We start from the raw sequence: 22,191 nt of genomic DNA on the forward strand, positions 1-22,191 counted from the left end.
CTGATGGACCTGGAACTTCAACATGTTTCGAAGTGGCCAAATACACCTGACTGGATGTTGTTTCACGTCCCAAAGCGCTGAATCCCACATCTGTGTGTTTTGCCACACACTCTCTGAAAAGTGGAGCAAGGTAAACAAGTAGCAGATGGATTCCTCAGGGACGAACGACTTATGTTTATGTTAGTTTTATTACATTAATCTCACCGGAATCTCCAGAGGGAACGAGGATTGAATAAACACTGTAGTCCGCATTAACACATGTTTTGCAATGAGCGGGGAGCCTCGAGGAGCTTATCGGATGACAGTGACTCACCTCAGTGAATCAGGCGGCACCTTCATCGATGCCAGGCTGACGTGGGTCAGGCTGAAGGCCGAGCTGAAGAACTGGCGGAATGTGGGCAAAGAATCTCTCGCCTTCCTGAGGTGGAGAGGAAAATGGAAAAGAACAGACAGGAGACGTTCATTTGGAGTCTATAAGGGACAGGAAACAGGAGCGGGGCAGAGAGCACCAAGCAGGGAGGGACAGACAGGAGCCGGTGTGAGAAGATGGCGGAGGGACTCGGAATGTTAATGGAAAGTGACGGGAGACAAAGGGGCACATCGTGCACGACAGAGAGAAGGACAGTTAAAGCAGACAGATGTCGACTATGACATTTAGGTCAGGATTAAATCAAGCAGACACCGGGAAAAGGTGAACCCGGCTCTATTTACTGCCGCCGGTCAAAAAGAGAAAAAAGAAAAAGAGCCGGTGCAACTGGCCAATTATCCCAGCAGCTGTGAGGAAGATAACCCGACTCCAGAGGATCGGACGCTACATCAACATCCCTCCGAGTCATCAGACGTCTGGACAGCGGCCCCTGTGCTCGGGGGAGGGATCGCTCGAGTTCTTGATCTTTGTCAAGACACGCCAAAGTGTCCCCGTCTGCAATTTTCTGCGCAGCTAATTCGCAATAGGGGAGAGATGAGTGGAAAAGGATGAATTTGTCTCCCTGAAAGGTTGGAGAATCTTCAGGCAGCTGATGTTTATTAGAGAGGAGGCATCGATTTTATTATCTATTTAGTTTTCTTGCAACCTCAGCCGGATAAATAACAGGCTTATTTGCGAGATGACACACTCGGGAGAGCGCAGTTAGCGAGACACTAACACAGATCACTACCAGAGGTCATAAAGTTCAAATGCATAACGTGTTTGCATCTCCTGCTACTTGGGGTCTCACTGGTTTGTTGCTGACTCTTGACACCTTGAGACGTCTTACAGGTGAAAACTAATCAAATGTTTACACAGCAAACACTGTTGTTAGATGTGATGTATGTTATACACATATATGAGTATAATGCTTATTGCAATGAAACTGTATGGCTAAGATTTTAATAATAATGATGATAATGATAATAATAATAATAATAATAATAATAATAATAATAATAATAATAATGATAATAATAATAATGATAATAATAATAATGATAATAATAATAAACAACAGAAATGTCTCTCATCCATCCTGAACAGCTCCAATCCAAAGCGTTTTCTAGCCAGTCTTGGTATTATGTAACCACTCTGCCTCCTTTTGGTCATGACAACACTTGATGTGACTGCTGCAAGCTGCCCTTGAACCGCAGAAGAACCGAAGGGGAAGAGAAGAGGAAAGGACAGATGGCGGAGAGACTAACGTGCAGCGGCAACTTCAGATGAAAATAGCAAAGAAAGACGGACACAGAAGGCCTTTCTCCATGGGAGAACTGCTTCTGAACGGAGCTGAGGCAACAATATGTTAGTTATTCTTTTTTAATGTATTGACTTTAGACTCCAGCAAAAACCTGGCGACCCTGACTGCAGGAGTAGATGGTTACATAGAAGGAGAATGGATGTATTGACTTGCAGTAGGGCGAATCACACTCTGGTCTGTGGCAAGTGTGGTTCCTCGCTCTGCTACTGCGTCTTATTCCTTTATTTCAGCGTAAATAAAAAGTCATAGTGCCACTGTAAAACTCTGGCAACCAGTAAATATACCACCATGCCAGGCCATAGCAATGTTACCAAGTGAGGGTTTCAGCTTATGCACATTCAGCCTAAATTAACATCTCGCCCACGTTCAGCGGCACAGCATCTGCAATATGTCTCAACCTCCAGGACATAGTGAATCGCAGGGTTCTCTTCTCATGGGCGCCCAAGTGTTTGGCCCAGCTGTTTCAGACGTTTGCAAGCAATAATTTGCCTGCATGGTGACATAATGCACGATCACTGCAGGCCTGGAATTTTAATTCTGCCTTTCGCTAGATTCTCTGTTGTATATTGCACCGTTAAGACGGAGATAGATGTTCTACATTTTTTTTTTACCCATGCAAAGCAAAAAATGCCTGATGGACTGGATCCAATCTTGCCTGTACGCATTAAAACCCTGTGTACAACTGTTGGAAAGACAAAGTGGTGTGTGGCTGAAGCAGAGACTCATGAAGCAAAATGTGAGATAAAGAGAGAAAGAAGAATCTAGTTAAGTGTTAAAGAAAATACAGAGAAAGGCTGCGAGGGAGTGAGACACTGTACGTGTGTGTGTGTGTGTGTGTGTGTGTGTGTGTGTGTGTGTGTGTTTGTGTGCGGGGGGGGTCAAGCCAGGATATCAGGAAAACAGTGAGGGATGACCCCTCCGCCACCATCCCGATAACCTCCCTGCGTACTGGACCACCACCGACGCTCCCTTTGACCCGCTTGGAATGATTAGCATGCAGCAGGTCCAGCTAGCAGGTAGCAGAGAGCAACTTGTCACCAAAACATGTGCGTGTGCGCGTGCGAGCGAGCGTCTGAGTGAGTTTAACAGCATTTACATGGGCGGCTCGTTCTTCCTTCTAAGTGCCACGTCTGCGTGTCACATGGGTGAAGGTGGCGTCTGAGTCTCGCTCCGTTCCATATTCATGAGCGCCGGCCTCTTATCGCCTCAACTCAGCCTTGTGACTCGGCGATGTCGCTGCAGCCATCTGACCGGCAGCACTGAACCTGGTGCGCATTTAATATCAGGAGACCCCAGAGAGGCAGGGGGCGCGGATGAACTGCGAGCAGAGAGTCAGGGAGGAGGAGGAGCAGCAGGAGGAGGAGGGGTGGGTGAGGTGGGTGAGACGAGAGGGAGAGAGAGAGAGAGAGAGGGGAAAAAGGGGAATGAAAGGAAATGGAGACAGGTTAAGAAGTAAAGAGGATGATACAGTGAGGGAGGGAGAAGTAAGAAAAGAGGGATGAGAGAGAGGTGAGTGATAAAAAACAGACAGGGAGGGAGGAGGATGAGAGTTAGAATCTAGTTTGAGGATTTTTTGTTAAGGATCCAGCGAAAGCCAAAATTTCCATTGTGAGAATAAACAATGTAGGAGGAATAACGTGAAACCAGAGAAAGGCAAAAAAATGAGATGGATTAAGAGGGAGCACAATAGTAGGAAGGAATAAATGAGGGAGGGAGAGAGAGAGGAACAGAGAGAGAGAGAGAGAGAGGCAACCGAGCGAGGCCGGGGGTTGGAACAATAATTCCCTTCCAAAATGACTCTCATTTTTCACACATTCCTCCTTCTCTGCTATTCTGTAATGTAATCTAGTGAGGAGAGAAGCTCCTGGGGGACGAGGCATGATGAGAGCCTGAGTAGCTTCTGCCTGTTAGCTAGGTAAACACACACACACACACACACACACACACACTGAGGGAATGTATTATTAGATGCAAAAGAGGTCTTGCAGGCATAAAATCTGTGCCTGACAGATGGGAAACTTGTTAGCAAACAGAAATATGCGCACATCTGAGACAGACCTCTGTACATTCCCAACACACACAAACACACAGGCCCACACTCTCGCAAAAACCTACATGCTGCGTTGAACCAGAGCACGACGGGGGCTGGAGGGAGAGACGAACACGCGAACTCAGCCGCCCAAGTCAAGGGCTTGAAAATAATCTGAGGCTTCGCCTGGCGCCTGCTGGCTGGAATTCCTCCAGAGTCATTTCGCAGAGTCAGAAAAGGAAAACAAGTACGTGTGTATGTGTGTGCGTGCGTGTCAGTGTGCTTTAAGCCTTAACAGGGACTTAACACTTGAGCTGGAACACTGACCTGTGAGAGAAGGAGTTCTTGGACAGGTTCAGGTAGGAGAGGTCGGCACAGCAGCCCCGCAGCAAGGCCCCGAACAGCTGGCAGAGAAAAAGAGGAAAGGAAAACCAATGAGGCTGCGCTGTGTTGTCTTGGCCGTGGCCGATGATGTGATTCTGTTGTGTAACAGTGATTTGCGCTCTTCAGCGCTGTCCAAACAGATACAGCGCAGCTCAAAGCTGATACCAACGCAGGCCGAAGGGCAAAAGAAGTGAGAAGTGAAGCCAATCTTTTGTTGGCCGGCGAATCTCGGATGAAAACGTCCCTGAACACAACATGTAAAACACTGTAGATTTGCCTGGCAGGTCTTTGGATGGGGGAGAGTGAAAGATTAGGATCTAGATTCACGGATGACTTACTTGCATCACGCTTAAAATAATCAAACACTTTCAGCAGAGCAAGAAGCGAAACGCTGGCACACAATTCCAGTTGCATCAAGGTAAAGACTGCTAGCATCACATCCTTCTGTAAGTCATGGGACGACTTACAGAAGGATGTGAGGCTACCTGAACTCATCACTTTGGGGGAATTGCAGTCTATTTAAAGCACTGTGAAACCAGTTCTATTGAGCAATGTACTTGTTTTTAAATTGTTTCACTTCTGAAAAATAAATTATTTTGACCTGTTGCATGTTCTTGTGTTATAGTGCTATAGTGTGTGACTGCTGCTGTTCTGTTGTTGTGTGTATTGCTGTAACTGTATTTGCTGCTGTCTTGGCCAGGTTGCGCTTGTTAAAGAGATTTTTTTTACCTGGTCAAATAGAGGACATTGTTTGCATTGTGGCACAAATACATTGAGTCATGCAAAGGGATCAATGTAATAGGAGCACTTTTCTTTTGATAAAGCGCAGTAAAAACTGCAAAAACACATCAATCAGAAAAAGTCTTCTCTTTCCCCCAAAGCAGGACAAACTGGCAACAAGATGTGGAATTGTACTTAAGTGAACCAAAGTCAAGCAAGGAAAAAAAGAATGGAATTACTGACACACTCACACAATTCATCATATTGACTTTTCATCAAGTGACGGCCTTCCCATTAAATCGAGGAAGACGAAGTCGCTTAAATTTCCTCTAAGAAAATTAACTGAGCTTTAATGCTCGAAGCGGCACCGCGCACGGCACTGCAGCCATTCATCCCCCATCCATCAACGTGCACATCTGACGCAGCTTCCGTCTTGTGAATACAGCTCGGATCACTTTCAAAGTCTGCAGAGTGCCAGAAGGAAACCAAGGGGGAGAGTGACGCGGCCTGATTTATCTGGAACTAAAGATGATAAATGCGTGTTTGTCCGACGACGAAGTGCTCCTCACGTCTGACTCCTTCCAAGACTTTGAGTAACATCTCATCGCCGGACAGAGGTTAAAACAAGAGTATCCAAAAAATCCATCTCGGCCCAACTGAGCCACCATCCTTCAGACAAACTGACTAATCGACCCTTGTCAGTGCATCAATGCAGATTATAACAGGAACTTATTAATAATTCAATCGGGCCGACCCGGCACTAAAAAAGACAGAGTCTCTCTCAGGCAGTCCTCTGCCAAGGATAAATGACATTTAAGGAAGCGGCGCAGGAAGTTGAGCTGCAATCACAGACGGCACTTTTTTGTCCGTCCCGTGGGTCGTTTTGAAGGAAATTAAAGGGGGAGGAAAACGTCTGAGAAACTTGCAAAAAAGAAAGTCAAGTAGAAGCGGCGACTTCCATTCATGCAAGTAATTTAATACAAAATTTATGGCCCACTTATGCAGGGATGGAAGAAGAGGAGGAGGAGGAGGAGGAGGAGAGGGAGGGATTAGCATCACGGCTCGGACTGCTCCCTTCAGAAACTGATACCTGCCTGACAGCCGGCCTGCTGCTCCGAGGGATAAAAACCGCTCAAGTGAAGAGCGGCAAATAAAGAGGAGCAAACAGAGCTGCGGAGAAGAGGGAGCTGCTGCAGGAGGCGGAGAGTGTGGGGGGGGGGGACGGCAAACTCCACCGCCAGTGAAAGTCTGAAAGGGCTGCGTGTTAACTTGTTTGAAAAGTGTTGTCAGTCAGATGCACCTTAAAGGTCTGTTGTGTAAAGCTATCCTCAACTCTGCTTTCCAACAGTGATCTGTGTCTCCAGTCTGTCTGTCTGTCTGTCTGTCTGTCTGTGAACTCTCTCACCGGCTGCAGGTGCCACGCAGCTAACACAAATTGCTTTTAAAAAGCTTCACTTAGCTTCGGTGAATCTGATGAATCACAGTGATTTTGTTCAAAGTTTCTCAAAAATTTCTTGAAGCTGATGAAAATATGACGACAGCCTGCGCAAATCTATCAAAGAGGGAGAGAGAGAGAGAGAGAGAGAGAGAGAGAGAGAGAGAGAGATTGAGATTGAGATTCGTGTTCAGCTTGCTGAAGTTTACTTGGCTTTAGTTTATAGGGTCACTCTGGGAAAAGGGAAAATAAAACTTCCTACAGCTGCAGCAAAATCTTCAGGGCGATAAATACATTAGCAGAGTATAATTAATATAATTGAATCACATTTCAAATAACCTCAGGACTGCTTAGTGTTGTTGTGTTTAGTTTTTTTCTGCCACAGTGCAGCAGAGTGAGTGAAGTGGGAACTGCAGGTAGTTGATGGTGCAACGTTCAATGACCTGTGCACTCCGTTCACTTCCATACATACAAATCAAGTAGTGGAAGCAACAATTGCTGCAAGTTGCAATGAAGCCACTGCACCTCACTTAATGACAACTGATCCGAGCAAGACTTTTAACCAGTGACACCGACAAACTTGCTCAAAACACTTGACGCGACAATGATGCACGCTGAGCGCAGCGTTGCACGGCCTGCGGAACAAAAGTTCTCCCGAGCTTTTACGAAAGCAGGTCTGGAGGAAAACAGCAAGGTATTCTACATTGGAAGCTAACCTCTGACCTCCGAGCAGACCATCATTTATGGCTGCCCAACCTTGGACGTCCTTGCTGCACAATATCTTGTCAGCAGGTGTTGAGCACTGACGCAGCAGAATTCACTGTAGAGTGCCGGACAGGCGCGACCCGCCGCTCGGCTCTCGCACTTTGCACAAATCTTCAAATCCCAGAGGGAGACGGGCACCGAGAACCTAAAACATTGTGAGTGCACTTGTAAATTTGATTTTTCCACAGAGTCCACGTGTATTTGCGGCGAATCAGCAAGAACTGCCGCCTCAGCAGCAGCAGCGACGGGCGCATTAAAGCCCGGCCACTGAACTCTTTTGCAGAGGAAAGCGCCGTCACAAAGCCGTTTTATGGCGCCGCCGTCTTGCTAAATTTAGAGCGCAGTCACAACGCAGAGCTGTCCTCTGAAGTGACAAAGACACAAACAGAGGCATAAAACAAAAAGGCTCCTGCGTTGTTCTCACACAATACAACCCGTCTATAATTCATAAGTGGCTTCGTGTTTCAAGCGTAGCGCCGTCGTCTCAGGGTGTTTTAGCATCGCTAAAAACATTATGCACAGAGGAGCTTGGAGGAAGGCAGCCGCGCGACGTCAATCCGACGCTTTTGTCTGGCGGCTGATTTGTATTCGGGACGCTACGCCGCTTCTCCATTTCTTTGCCCGAGTCTCACTCCAGAGATGAGATCAGACGGTGATGGCCGGATAAAGACCGTAATAAGAATGGAGAATACAAACCGAGTCCACGGTGCAGTCGGTGCCAGACAGGTCCAGGTGAACCAGACAGTTGGGTTGGGCCAGGAACAGGAACAAGTTCTGCAGGGAAAGAAGGAGGGAGCGTCGATTAGTGAGTGATATAGTGCTTGAGAAGCAGAGAGCAGCTCCGCTTTCCTTGAACTACAGCTCCGTTGAGTCAATGATTAAGTGATTAAATGAATTTAGCAGAGCTGTAAATCAGACTTTCAATTGGCAATGCGCTAAAGCTCAGTGAGTCTGCAAAAAAAGGAGGCCACACTCTGGAGGAGTCACTGCTGCTGCTGTGGCTGCAGAGCCCCAGGAACTGCGGAGGAAACCTGTTGGCAACACTGTTCAACCTGCAACAGATTCTCAGGAGAGAAAATTTTATTTTTATAGATATCCAAACAGCTGGGCTACAGTTTGCCAGAAAGATTGTGCAGAACTCATCTGAATGAGTAGTGACTTGGAATTGTTTTTGCAAGATGGCATCTGAAAGGTCGTTTCATTTTATTCAGAGGTGAAATAAATACTGAGATATTCCCTGAATGGAAATAAATGAAGTCTGCAAAATAAGCTAAAAACATCAATACAGGTGTCCCTGAGTGACTTCAGATTTACATATTTATGCAGATTACAAAACAAAGCAGACTTTCTGTTTGGAAAAACTGTGTTTCTGATGCGTGAGCGAGATTGCAAGTCATCCGTCGGACTTACTGTGGCGTCCTCTCCAGACAGGACGCCTGGGTTTTTACTGAGGTCCAGATGCAGCAGCGAATTGGAATAGTCGTCGCTTGAACACAAGGCCTGGGACAGAGAGACCACACCTGAGGAGGAGAGGAGAGCGGAAGAAGAGGGGCGGATCAGAAAGTTCAGAGCATCTCTGACTCACGGCGCCATGCCACCTCCGTAGAGCAGTTTAGCGCTGTGGGCGTGACTTATTAGTGACTAATAAAGACGAGGCTGCATCGGGGGAGGAGGGAAATGAAACTCTGTGGCTGCAATTAAGGTAATAATTGAGCGTGCAGAAGCTAATACAGCAGGTTATGATCTAGACACCAGGCCAATCTGCCTCCTGTCCAGAATCCAGGCACAGCCTGGGAGCAGGAACCATGGTTCTCTCAGACCAGATGAGTGGTCTGGGAGAACCCAGCACCCAGTTAAAACCACAGGAACCTCACAATGTTACCAAAAGCAGAGGAGGGACTCGTTTATCTGTTTGGCACTTTTGCCACGTCGGGGGAAGCGGCGAGCTGCTACGTTGTGGCTCTGCGACGCCGACGAGCCGCTAAGCTCTTCATCCCTAATTTGTAGCGATTAGGGGAGAAATGAGGAGAAGGGAGGGGGCGGGGGAAGGTGTCTAATCCAGCCTCAATCCATCTATCAGCCGCTTGATTCTGCTGGAAGTGGAGAGTTCTGGTCTTGCTGATCTGGTGACGTGACAGTGGGCGAGCCTGCGTGTGTGTGTGTGTGTGTGTGGTGGGGGGGTCTCACACTGCTGCCTAGTGCGACTGAGCACCTCGCACAGACGACGCATCTGCATATGTTTTTCTTTTTTTTGTCCCGGAGCAGGACAGAAGGAGGTGGGGAGGCGAGAGATCCATAAATATTCAACAACAAAAAACCCCTGCAAAGTCACGCTAACACTCTCTCTTCAAGGTCAACAGCATCAACGCCTTTTTCCTCGAATCAAAGCGTCAACACGGCACCTGGAGAGCTTTTATCCCCGTTCTTAAAACCATCCGAAGCTCAAGATTTTAATTGTGCCGTGGATACAAACTCCAGCTTTGCATTTCTAATTGCATCTCAGCACCCCGCTGCCCAAAAGTGTCCTCACGAGGAGGAGCCGAGCAGACGGCATGGAAACATATTCTTGGCAGAGAGTGGGATTGGGCTTGACATCATCGCTCTCTTGCCTCATTAGACGCTCTCTCTCTCTTTGCTTCTGTTTGGTTTCAAGTCAACATCTTTCCCTTCATACTTTTTTTTGAAGCAGTGCACAGGAACACAACAGAGGTGGGGAGATAAAATCCCTCGGTGAGCTCCGGCAGAGCTCACACAAAGACATCTCACTTTTTATTTTATTTTATTAATATACATCACAACCAAAGTCTGGCTGCGTCAGTACATGTGGCTGAGCTGCGTCTCAGACAGGATTCACACCGCCGCTCACGGCGCTCCATTCCAACACGATGCTTGAGAAGCCGCCCATATCTGCCGTCTGTGTTTACAACTGGATTAGAGATTGCCTTCACTTGAAGCAGGCTGCACTCAGCATGGTTCGGCTATCGGCACTGAAAAGTAAATAAGCCGCAAGTAAACAACGATTCGGCAGCAAACGTGAGCATCATCCAGGACGCCGCTGATGGAGGTTGCATAAGAAGAAAATGACATTTAAAAGCTACAGTTTCATGCGCACAGGATGGTTGCTCTCAGTTCCACAAAGTGGCACATCTCGAAAACATATCACATTTATTTCCATTTACGAAGAAACTTTTCTCTTTTTGCGCGCACATTCATGTCATTTATTCATTTATTTATTATTATTTTTAATTTGTGCTCGCTTGAGCCACGCAGCGTAAAAAGCAGCCGTCATAATGCAGCGACACTTTGGCATGAGCGACCAGAGGCTACACATCATTAGCGCTAAATCTGAATAAGCTGGAAAACTGGAATGAAACATGCTAAAAAATGACCGGGGAGAACAAGCTGTGCACGTGTGGATGTGCACGCCTGCCACTGTGATCCTGATGACTGGGCTGTAATACGAGGGGATGGTCACACTGTGGGGATGAAAGCAACAGAAGTGGGACACTGGAATCATTCCAATATGGGATTTGTGAAGGGGAAAAAATTATGATCGACTACTTCTGATTCTGACCTGATTTATGGTCCAGTGGGGGGTTGGGGGTCTGCTGGTGTAGAAAAAAATGAAAGTGGCAGCAGAGCAGCACTGTGGTTCACTGAGGGGGTTCAAACTCACACTAAACGGGAAGCTCTCACTCGGTTAAAAGCCATTTTCATTCCAAGCCACTCCAACATTGAGTAGGTTGTTCTTTCTTTTTTTTCCCACGCCGGTAAATGTGTGCGGTTGCGCAGGCGCTGCCACCAGGGGGCGCGGAATCTCAGAGGAGTCTTCTTACCTTTAGAGGACAGGGAGGTCTTGGAGAGATTGAGGAGGCGCAGCCCCTTGTTGAGGCGACACACTTGTTGAATTAAGTTGGACACCCCTGAGACCAAATACATGAGAGAACAAAAAACACAAAATAGAGGCTGAGAACAAAAAAACAACATTATTTTTCTGCTTTTACCGGGAGCAGCAGGTCAGAAAAAAGGACCAAATTATTCTTTTGATACGACGGCATACGACAGATTAAGGCTAAAATAATCTTTCATGATCAAAACTGTTTACCAGCCAGGCTCCGTCGAGGAAAACTTAGTCTCTTTCAATGCACTTTGACGAAAAAATGATGCAGCCAGACGACAAGCGAAATATTCAGTCTCATTTTCTTCCACGCAACAACAGAACATCGTATGCCGGGCTAAATTACATAGAAACTACTGGCGGCTTGGTCACTCTCATTACCCATATTACAGGCATGATGATGAGGAAGATGATGATGATTTGAATCACTCCGCTTTATTAAAAATGGATTGCACTGCAGCGCCAACCCTTTTCCCCTGCCTCCGTGCTTTCCTCTGGCATTTTATTCATGGGTGCGTGAAGATGTGCAAAAGAAACATCATCACAATCATTATTATTACTCTTATTATTTAATTGATTTGTGAGTTTTATTGTGACGGGGATAAAAGCTGTGGCAGTAAACAACCTTGCAGTGTCGTCAGTAGGCGCACGTGCCCCAGGGAAGTTGATGGGAGAGTGAACTGCTACAATCTGACCTCAACAGACAACAAAGAACACGCACGCGCGCGCACACACACACACACACACACACACACACACACACACACACACACACACACACACACACACACACACACACACACACACACACACACACACACACACACCATCCAGCACAATAGTGAGCGGTGGCAGCGAGAGCACGGAGATTGCTTCAGCGTCTTTTGTGTGAAAACAGAGGCAGCGACAACAGGCGACAGGCAGTGAGGCGAGGAGCTGCTACCTTGGTTGTCGAGAGTGTTGTGAGCCAGGTTGAGGGAATGAATCACAGAGGCTGGGTTCTCCGACAGTGCCGAGGCCATCTTCTGAGGGAAATCCCTAAGGATAAAACAGAGAGAAAAGAGGAGATTCTCTGGCTGAAGTGCTTATTCAATAGCAAACGACAGTGAAACGCGATGGAGAGCTTTCCTTGATTCAATCGCAAGAAGCCGATCAAGGTTGACCCCCTTTGCACCGTGGGAATTGTCTTTGAATGGCCGCACTATTCTCAGTGTGCATTCATTGAACCGAGGCGTACTGGTGTTTTTAACGTAGTGCGGAAGGAAGTCGATTTTACAAAGGAGACAAAGAATGGAAGGTATGTTTTTAGAATCCGACGGAGTCATGCATTCAGCAAAGTTAGCATCAGGTTGGGCAAGAAAAAAAGATAAATTCTGCTTGGGAGGCGGTCAACAGAAGACTAAATATGCTGACAAACAATGGCGCTCCAGTGGACTGTGGAGCTTCCACCAGAAGCCTGAAAGATAAAGCTTTTCATCACAACAGAAAGAAGTTTTAAACTCTGAAAACTTTGTGACCTTTAATTGCAACGACTCAGTGGCTTTTAGGGATTTATTTAGCTTCACACTGACTGTTCTGCTAAACATTCTCCACAATAATTACATGTTTGTCAGCTAGCATACAACATACAGAGGTATTTGCACTGAAGTTAAGCAGGAGAATATTCATCATTAAAAGTTTCAATGATAATCACTCCCTGCTCTGTTCGTGCCCCAAAATCCTTTGAATTGGCAACATGAATACAATATATATGATGTTCAATACATGTTTGAAGCTTATGTTTGAAGCTTATGGAGAGCCACTAATAAAAGCTGCCCTCCTGACTGGAAGCGATTTAACAGAGGCGGCGCCTCCGTAACTTCATTAAGCTCAGTAAATCATCTTTCCCCGAGGCAACCCATTCCTCTCAATTACCACCGAGCAAGAAAACAGCCTTTTACCTAATGCCACCGTCCATGCAAAGAAGGTGAAAAAGTTAAGTCAGGTGAAGGCGAAACTTTGGCCAAAGTTTTAGCAGATTAACGTAAAAAAACAAAAAAACACCCCGAGGCAAATAGGAGAAATGATCTGATTATTACTGAATAGACGAAGAAAAGTTAAGAGTGTGTGCGTGGGAAAGGAAAGGTCACGACAGCAGCAGGAGAGACCGCCGCTGAGCTCTGGCGAAAAGGTGAGATGAGATAGAAGGAAACTGGAGCAAAGGAGGGGGCGGGGGTCTGACAGGTGATGGTGCGAGAAGGAGAAAAGGAGAAGGCCAGATCAGACTGAACAACAGAAGGCGTCCGTCGGGAGAGACAAGCAGGGAGACCTACGACTTCAAGCCGGCGTTCTCCAGGGTGAGCTCCTCCAGACTGTTGGACTTGCTGACCGTGTGCAGGACCTGGTCCACCACCTCTGAACCCTGGAGAGCCACCAGAATAAAAGAGAGAAAGGTCAGCAGGATCGTGACCAGAGCTAGAGCAAAGACGGTTAAAGCCATGATGATTCATACACACATATAAACGTATACAATCCTGATTAGAACTTTTTCAGTTCGTAAAGCTTGTGTTGTTGTTGAGCTCACGACAGTAAAGGAGCAGTTAACCATCGGCTAGTGTTACATAAACAAAACTCCAGCGGGTAAATTAGCTTTGACGAAGTGGCGACAACACCCAGATGCAGTACCCTCCTCTGCTCCTCACACTCCAAAAGAAAAGGACAGAGATCATTTTCACACTTTGCATTTGTGGCACTCTTGTTGTTGCTTTTTTCTCAGCTGTATTGATTAAAAGAAATACTGAACCTAAACAGCAAAACAATAATCTGAGCTTGTTGACTGTCTCTTGAGTGGAAAATCTCTTAATGCCCTTTATTAAAATTCAGCAGTGCAACACCACAGGGAAAAAAGATCCAATCCAAACAAGTTATTCAACAATGTGCAAATACAGTGTCACATAGTTTTTTTCCCAGCAACAGCCACTAGTCTTAATCTGAGAGGAAAACATCCTTTGCCAAGATGACGCCATATACTGATGTAATTTACTCTATGAGAAATCATCTGTCAACAGTTTGTTCACTCAGAGAGTAAGCAATAAATACAAGATAGGATAACAGGAAATACTAGAGATGACTTTGAGATGCTGCAATAGGCCCAGGCACTGAAAACATTCTCAACTTTTCAAATATTAATTTGTCTTACTTTTAAAACAAAGCGTTTACATGTGCTCTGCCTCCGATGGATTCTACTTACTCTAATGCATAACATCAATATTTAATAAAGATTGACATAATCTCGGTTCTTCAGAGTCGAGGCTAACTTGCCTATATTCTCTTTGTATTGTAACCTTTGATTGATTCGCTGCACATGGCTGTCACTTAAAATGTTATCTCAGGAGATTGAACGACATGTCATTGATTTGTACACGGTGCCTTTAGTCGCGATCGATAGCAAATTGATCGGAACCTTGTGAATTCTAACCAGTCCCTGGAGAATCATTTAAATGGGAATCACTTGTGGACAGCAAAATGAGATGCAGTCTGATTATACAGCAATATGTTCCCAGCAGAGAAAAGAATGAAAAGCGAAAATAGACCGGTTGCCGAAAAATGAAAGGTCCCAGACAATGAAAAAAATGTTCTAATGTTTTCTAACGATAATCTGTCTTTCTATGCTGCATCAAATAGCTAGTGTGAGCTAAAACTAGCAGTTCTAGTAATGAGCCCCTTGTGATGCCATTTAGGGCACTGATGACTGGTGTGGGTTACTTTCCTGACTCTTACAAGAGATTTAACTAAGCATCAGTTTTGGCAGGAAGCACAAAACTCCAGTGTGTGGAAATGAACATGGGACCTTTAACTGAGCAGCAAATTAGCAGATAAAAGTGATCAGATAATATCAACACGGGAGCAAAACTACGAGAAGCTAACAATGCATCTAAACAGTAAGGAAGAAAAGAGATAAAGGCATGAAAAGGTAGTTACAATGCGCAGGTCTTTGCAGTACAGCTTGGTGAACCAGGTGTTGTACGCAATGGATGCCACGATCACAGCCAAGTCCCTGGAACAGAGACAGACACATATTAGAGACAGACACCCAAAAAAGTTTAAAAATAGCAAGACTCCATCTGCTCAGAAGCTTTTCATGCCATTGATCCATAAATTCATGTAATCGCCAGCCAAAGTTTTTCTTTGTTCCCTTTTCTTGCAAAAGAGCAGTTCATCATCGGGACAGGGAGAACACCGTGGGCAGGGCCTGCTTTCTGCCAGATGATTGATAGCGCGGCCGCGGCCAGGAAAAAAAAGAAGAAGCAGGGATAGAGATGCAGAGATCGATGCCGGGGTCAGGGGGATTATTCAATAAAGCCACAGTTTGGTCCCGGCGACGGACCCTCGCACTGCTGCTAAATCCACTCCTACACTCCTACGCAAACAAGAGCCCACGGAGCACGCTCGGCCAGGTTTGTGACTGAGCAAGAAAGGAAGAAAGAGGGAGAGAGAGAGAGAGAGAGAGAGAGAGAGAGAAAGGGAGATTATAAAATCCTCAGAGGTCCAAGTAAAGCGGTCGCGCCGCCGCACCTGCTATACATCATCCAACAAACAGCAGCCTGCTGCACTGAAGGGAGAGGGAGGGAGAGGAAGAGGAGGGCCTGGAAACCTGGTGGAGGCAGCGGGAAGTAAAGACGGACAGGAAAACAGAGTGAAAGGGAACGCGAGGTGAAGACGGGAAGGAAAAAATAGTAAGAGCAGGAGAGCCCTGCTGCCGCCGACTGGCAGCGTCCCGCACTTTACATTCCACCTCAGAGGGGGAAATGGCTGCGGGCTGTGTTCCTTTTCTCGTCGCCGTGTTAGACATCAGACTGGTCCGCTCTGACTAACACAGCTGAGTCCCCTGTCGCCCTGGATGTGTGTGTGCGTGTGTACAAGCAGATGATGCACATGCCAGGATTCATCATCAACGCCGGCGGTCGACTCCCGTGGTGACAGCAGGACAGCGTGTCATTGACCTCCACCACGTGTCAATCATTCAGTCACGACACGGCGATCCTCCGCGCTCACCACCCGCACTTGCACTCGCGCTCGCAGACAACGCAGGGGGCTCACTCTGCACTCTGTGTTCACTCCTCCGCACGCGTCAATTTGGCTTTATGTGACGGGAAGACGCCAGGAAGTTGACTTGGAGTGGGGAGGCCCTGTAGCTGGGATCGGCTGCGGCGGCAACAGTTGGTCCATCAAACATTCTGCACCGCTCGCTCACATTCGGTCGATCAAACTCCATTCATTGAGCGTGAAATCGCCTCCGCAGGTGTTTCAAAGTGCTTTCACGACCAAAAGAGGAACCGAAGGACTTCGTCCTCAGCGAGCCACGAGCTGGAGGAAACCTCAACTAGATATCAGCATTTTAGCCTCCTGCTAACAGCAATGCATCGTCGACATTGCTTTAAGTTTAGATAAAATACTTTGTCTCTGTAGCAGGCGAACGTCTGATGTTTCGCCAACTACAAAGCTTGTTTTCAAACACGCGAGGCCGAGGCCGAGCACAAAAAAAAACGTCAGTAGTCTGAGATGCCGCCGCGCTCAGGCCAGTTTAAATGACCCTCATTAGAGAGGAACTGAACTCTTTCTACTGTTGTCAGTGTGGGCAGCTCGTCCAGGGACCGCGCTCGCCGTAAATCATAGCTCAAGGTTTTAAAATAGCTGCATCCATCCAATCAGTTATGAGAGATGATCCGCTCAGCCTGACCCACAAAAAAAAAAAAAAAAACAGTCCAAATCCAGAGCAAACAATCAACTATATGCTTCATACTGGCACTAGAATTGTCAGGCCTGCAGACGGGGAGAAGAGTTAGTGCTGTGGCGCTCTCCGTGGTGCTGATCCTGCGGCGCCGCTCTCTCTGCTCCACTAACAACTGAGAGAGAGATTTGGGCAAATTAAGCAGACAGATTATTCTGAACGGCTCTCAGCAGTAAAGAACGGCCACCACGCAGGACGAGCATTGTGTAAACGCTCTTCTCTGGTCAATCTGAGACCCTAACCCCCACTGCAAGTTAACGGTTGAGTTGCGAGCTTTAGCCGCGTTGTGACTCAAGAAAACACAGTGCTCAGTCATCCATTCAATCCATTAGTTAGCTGCTACATGAGTCGGTAACCCTGACTAAAAAGACAACAGCGTCCAGAATCTACAACGTCGAAAGCTTATTTTTTTTTAATTTAACAATTATCCTTAAGAAATTTCAATCTAATTTCATATTTAAAATAACATCCTCAGGCAAACCCTGCAGGCTGCAGCCTGCAGCAGTATGCAGCGCTAAGATCCATTTGTTGCAATGCTGTTGCCTATCAAAGGCATCGTTCTGAGACCGACTTTGTCCTGAGGTGGTAATGGATGGAAAAGGTCAGAGTTGCGCTCAAATTTAGGGCTCCACGGTATTCTGAGCGCGCCGTGCCAACACTTCACAACGATAAGGCAGCTAGATTACCAAATAGCTGGCGGGAAGGTCGTCAAGCGTCCACTAGGGAGCATGAAAGCGAACGACAATCTGCCCCTTTTAATATTTATTGTCCCAGAGTGAAATATTGTTTTGTTGCAGACAATAGGTCAGTGGGGTCAGTGGAACCGTAACTCACCCGGCGGGGATGGAGAATATTAACTCTGATTTGTAAAAGGTTAGCAGAAACTCAAACCATTAGCAAACAGCCTCTGGGGATGTTTGCCATCTGTGATAAATCAATGCAACAGCCTCCCTCCATACAGATGCATGACTTTAAGACTGGCAACGCAGGCTCATGGAGCTGCAGTTGGCCGCTCACCGCAAAAGCCAAACAGCATCTCGGATGCTGTTTGAACCAGAGGGTGTTACAATATTCCTCTCCGCCTCCTTAAATCTTAACGGACAACATGCGTTACAAACAGACACAGTGCAGCTCTAACGGCCCTGTAATGTCCCCATTTTCAGATTTCCTCTTAACAGACTGCAGCGCAGCGGCTTTGCACAATTATTGTACATATACGTAGTCTCTATAGATATATAGTGAGACATATTGTATATGTCTTTCATTAAATTGTATAAATGGCCAGAAAACAGTATATTTAGCCCTGTGTTGACAGCCTCCGTTAACAGGGGGATGGAGGATGTCAGAAATGTCAGAGCTTTTTTCTTTGTGGCATCATAAAGTACTGATTTTACACGTACACCTTCCAGAATGGCAAGAGTTTAGACAAACTTGACAGCAGGAAAACACGGCTGGAGTAAAATATTGCACAACATGAGGCCATTACACTGGAGCAGCAAGTAGCAAGTGGTAGAAACAGCTGCGTGGACATGTGCCGGTGTGGAGGTGGTTGGTGTGTTGGAAGACAGAGATGGCAAAGGAGGAGGAGAGTAAAAGTGGATAAGAAAAGGTGACAGACAGAGAGGTGTCTGCTTTCAGTAAAGAGCGACGGACGGAGTGGATGTTGGAGCGGACGGCAGCAGGCGCAGGCAGCACGGCCCTGTCACTCGAGGTAACAGTGGAGGCCTGGAGAGGATCAAAGAGTGCATGGAAGAGAAGGAGATGGATTCATCCACCACAAACAGAAAGACACCAGTCCCAGTTCCCCCCACACACACATAGACGCGCCTTCCTGACCATTTACATGTTTTTATGAAATCAGAATGAGTTGAGCCTCTGCAGAGGAGCAGGGAGAGGCTTCCGGCTTCAGAAGAGGAGACATGACACAACACAGCCCCTCCTGCATAAGGCTTTCTATTTTTCATCAAAAACTACATGAAACAGAAGGGGCAACAACAGCAGCGCCGTGATACAGCTCCTCGGTATCAAAGGCATTAATATATTAATAAGTTTGCATCGCCGTCATGCTCCTACGAATAGCTTTTTGATTTGCAGCAGGACTGAGCGCTGAGGCTTTCGTGGAGTCTCTGCTGTGAGGAGGATCCACCGCAGCTCAGTGCTTCTCACAGGACAAAACATCTGTCAAAGAACATCGAGCCGCACGGAATTCTACCAACTTCCGAGAAAGCTGTCGGATCTTTTGTGACTGACAGCCCTCAAACACACATGAACACACACCGCTGCACTACCCCACTACTTACACACAAAAGATGCAAACAAGGGGATAGAAAAGTTGTGACATCTTTTGGAGCTCTGAATGCTAAAAGACACATCGCAGCTCGCTCAGCTATGATCCTGAGAGACATCTGAGCCCAGACAACGAGCGACTGATGGCCTCAACTTTTACCCACCCAGGGTCTTGTTAGGAGAAACAGCTCTGACAGGAGATAGTTTAAAAGACATTTTCTTTCAGAGGAGTGGATCAGAGGGGAAAAAAACCCCAACAAACTCAGGTAGTTTTGCTTTTGTCCAAGCTCTGCACTCCATCATAGTGGATTTGAGAAGAAACAATGAGTTTGTCACAAATTGCACAGCGTCTGTGGAGACCACTTTGTTTATATTTGCCTTCAGTGAATCAGCGCAGTACACAAAGCCTTTGTGCACAATCTAAATGTGTGACTTCACAAGATTTAGCGTGACGTGACTCACAAGACAAAAACAAGATGCAAAGTAAAGCGGTCCGGCGACGCTGCACTCTTCATGGCGCAACCTTGGCAAAAGGCTGATTCTTGTTGTAAACTCAGGCATGACTTGGATCGCAGCACCTTCTCTTAAAAAAATCAAAAATAAATAAAAAAGCAGGAGCACTACATACTTGCTTTGCAAGCAAGTCTTGAAATAAAAAGGGGAGAGAATAAAAATAAAGCTCTGCCAATCTGGAAAATCTGTGGCCATTAATTTAGTAAATGAACTAATAAATTATGGCCTCTGCTTTTAGTCTACCTCTTACTTTACCTGAAAACACAACCGTGTCCAAACTCAATTATATATTTTCAGTATTTTGCAAAGGTCAATCCAAAAATGATTTTTCCATTTCAACACCAACAACCAAATTTTAATTGCTGCATGTTTGGAATCATTCCGGAAGTCTGAAATAAAGTGTGTCACCTGCTGTCGAGGTGGCTGAAATCCAGTAAATTGAATTCTCTGTTGTCCTGAGAGTGGTAGATGGTGTCGACATCCTGAAACAGACAAGAATAAAGGAGCCATGAGGGGAAAAACAGACGGGAACAAGAAGGATAGAAGCAGGCCAGAGAGCAGCCACATAAAAAACAGCTTAGAGTGGCTTTCCAGCGCGCAGCACATCAAGAGCTGACAGAAAAGTTTCTGAGCTGCATGCGACAGCGTCCTCACCCACTGCACTTCCTCTTTGCAGCCGATCCCGTTGTAGTCACAGAGAGCTGCGTAGGTCTCAGAAAAACCTCCTGCGGAAGACAATGAATCAGAGCATCTCAGATAAGAAGAGCGAGAGGGGATGAAAAGGACGGGCGAAGGCAGTGGATGAAAGGGGATGGAAGTCGGGGAGAGTGAGGCAGAGTTTGCCGGCAAAGAGCGGCAGGCTGGCTGTAAATATTGAGGTGAGATGAAAGAGTTTCGCCACGAAAGAGCCTCTCTTGTAGATTAACAGGATTACCAACAGAAGGCAAGCGTATCCAGCAACTCTGGCCTTCTGGCCCACTCAAAGGCCGAGTATCCATTATGATTTGGTGGAAGCCGGTGACTCAGAGAAGCTCGACGGAAGGGTGCGTCTGTGCGCCTACTCACCGCAGGTTTTGTGGGTCTCCAGCGAGGAGTCAGAGTTTGGTGACAACTTGTGGCTTCCATCGGGTACATCCCCCTCCGCCCGACAGATGGGAGGGCTGCGAAGAAGGAGGAGGTGAAGTATGTTATGCGGCACGGCAGTGACAGAGCAAACCGACTGGCGAACCAGTCGGCTTGCACAGAAAAAAACATGCATGTCCAAATAAAAATGACGCGTGGGCCTCGATCTTGCAGTCACCCTGTTTTTCATCTTGTTTTGTTTACCGCCTTCTTTCTTTGACACTGATGCACCATGTCTGATGTCTGGCTCCAGGCAGCAATATTTGATGACCAACACATCACTGCTGCATGTCAGTGACACTGAAGTCATATATTTGGCTTTCTACTTTATTTAGTAAACAGTGTTGGTTTGAGGCATTTTAATAATTTTCTTTTTCCTTACACTTGCAGTCACTTTGTTGTGAAGAGGTGTTGTTATACTGCTGGAAAAAAAAAAGATAAAAAGTGGTGGCCACAGCGTCATTATGCGGAACCGAGTAAAAATGAAGCGTAAATATCATCATTTTACCTCCCTGAGCTGCTAGAGTGCCGTTAAGTGAGGCCTTTTTTGCTGACCCCATGAAGCACTTTCATGCTTCGACAGTAAACTGGTTAAAGGCCCCACGTGTGATATCAAGAGGGATCCACTGGCAAGAAACTGAGAGGCATTCGCATACAGCATGTATGTCTGTCGTTCTGTAAGGTCACTAAAATTTAAACAATAATTATCTCACTAGCACTTCTCACTAGCGCTCTTCTTGCGACAGTTGCAAAAAGCTCCAACGGCGTAATGAATCATCAGGACACGCGGAAGCAAATTTAGCTCCTGTTTACAAAATAAAACACAGCTGCGTGTAATTTCAAAATAACACGGTCTTGTATATATCAGTGCTCATTTGTAACAGAAGAATGTTTGCAGCAAAGGCTTCACTTGCCAAATAAATAACTCACAAAAAGCACAATTGGAGCTCTGGGATTCAGCTCATAGCCACAGCAAAAAATGAGGACATTCTTTAGCCCGCTGCCTACTGTTGTTTGTATTTTCCCAAATATCTCCCCTCAATGGGAAGCAAACTGTGAGCACAAAAAAGGGAAGAAACGAGACGACAAAGTACATATCGTATTCATGCATAATACAGTGCTGTACCTGCTCTGACTCTTTGATAGGATTACACGGCTATACTGTGGCATTCAACACACGGCACCTTTAATCCCATTTGTCAACACACACGCACGCACACGCACGCACGCACACACACACACACACACACACACACACACACACACACACACACACACACACACACACACACACACACACACACACACACACACACACACACACACACACACACACACACACACCAGCATCCATGGCCTTAATCCCCCCCGCCCTATCTCTGCAATCATCGTCCACCCCTGAAGTTGTGGATCTCCAAATTATCTGCGTCCTGTATTTGATGCAGTGGCGCCAATCGTTGACGCCACCTCACACGGTCAAAACCCACCACAACCTGCCTCCTCTCCCGTGATGTTCTCGTTAAAACTTTCACACCGGAA

General features: G+C 46.5%; 1 protein-coding gene across 2 annotated transcripts in view; it reads right to left on the minus strand.

Annotated features, from left to right (window-relative positions):
- carmil3 (capping protein regulator and myosin 1 linker 3) overlaps nucleotides 1–22,191 on the minus strand; it is a 66,333-nt gene that overhangs the window by 27,587 nt on the left and 16,555 nt on the right. For both annotated transcript variants that reach the window (XM_076020553.1, XM_076020552.1), the window contains exons 6-16: nucleotides 20,596–20,690; nucleotides 20,185–20,255; nucleotides 19,939–20,012; nucleotides 14,922–14,997; nucleotides 13,274–13,362; nucleotides 11,905–11,999; nucleotides 10,900–10,986; nucleotides 8,474–8,583; nucleotides 7,760–7,837; nucleotides 4,087–4,163; nucleotides 314–418 (exon numbers count right to left, since the gene is read on the minus strand). In XM_076020553.1, coding sequence (XP_075876668.1) covers nucleotides 314–418; nucleotides 4,087–4,163; nucleotides 7,760–7,837; nucleotides 8,474–8,583; nucleotides 10,900–10,986; nucleotides 11,905–11,999; nucleotides 13,274–13,362; nucleotides 14,922–14,997; nucleotides 19,939–20,012; nucleotides 20,185–20,255; nucleotides 20,596–20,690 — 957 coding nt within the window. The remainder of the gene's footprint in view (nucleotides 1–313; nucleotides 419–4,086; nucleotides 4,164–7,759; nucleotides 7,838–8,473; nucleotides 8,584–10,899; nucleotides 10,987–11,904; nucleotides 12,000–13,273; nucleotides 13,363–14,921; nucleotides 14,998–19,938; nucleotides 20,013–20,184; nucleotides 20,256–20,595; nucleotides 20,691–22,191) is intronic.

Source organism: Nelusetta ayraudi, unplaced genomic scaffold (genome assembly GCF_046127955.1).
Source record: "Nelusetta ayraudi isolate G7.1 ecotype Tasmania unplaced genomic scaffold, CSIRO-AGI_Nayr_v1 ptg000011l, whole genome shotgun sequence".
In the NCBI taxonomy this organism is placed as follows: Eukaryota; Metazoa; Chordata; class Actinopteri; order Tetraodontiformes; family Monacanthidae; genus Nelusetta; species Nelusetta ayraudi.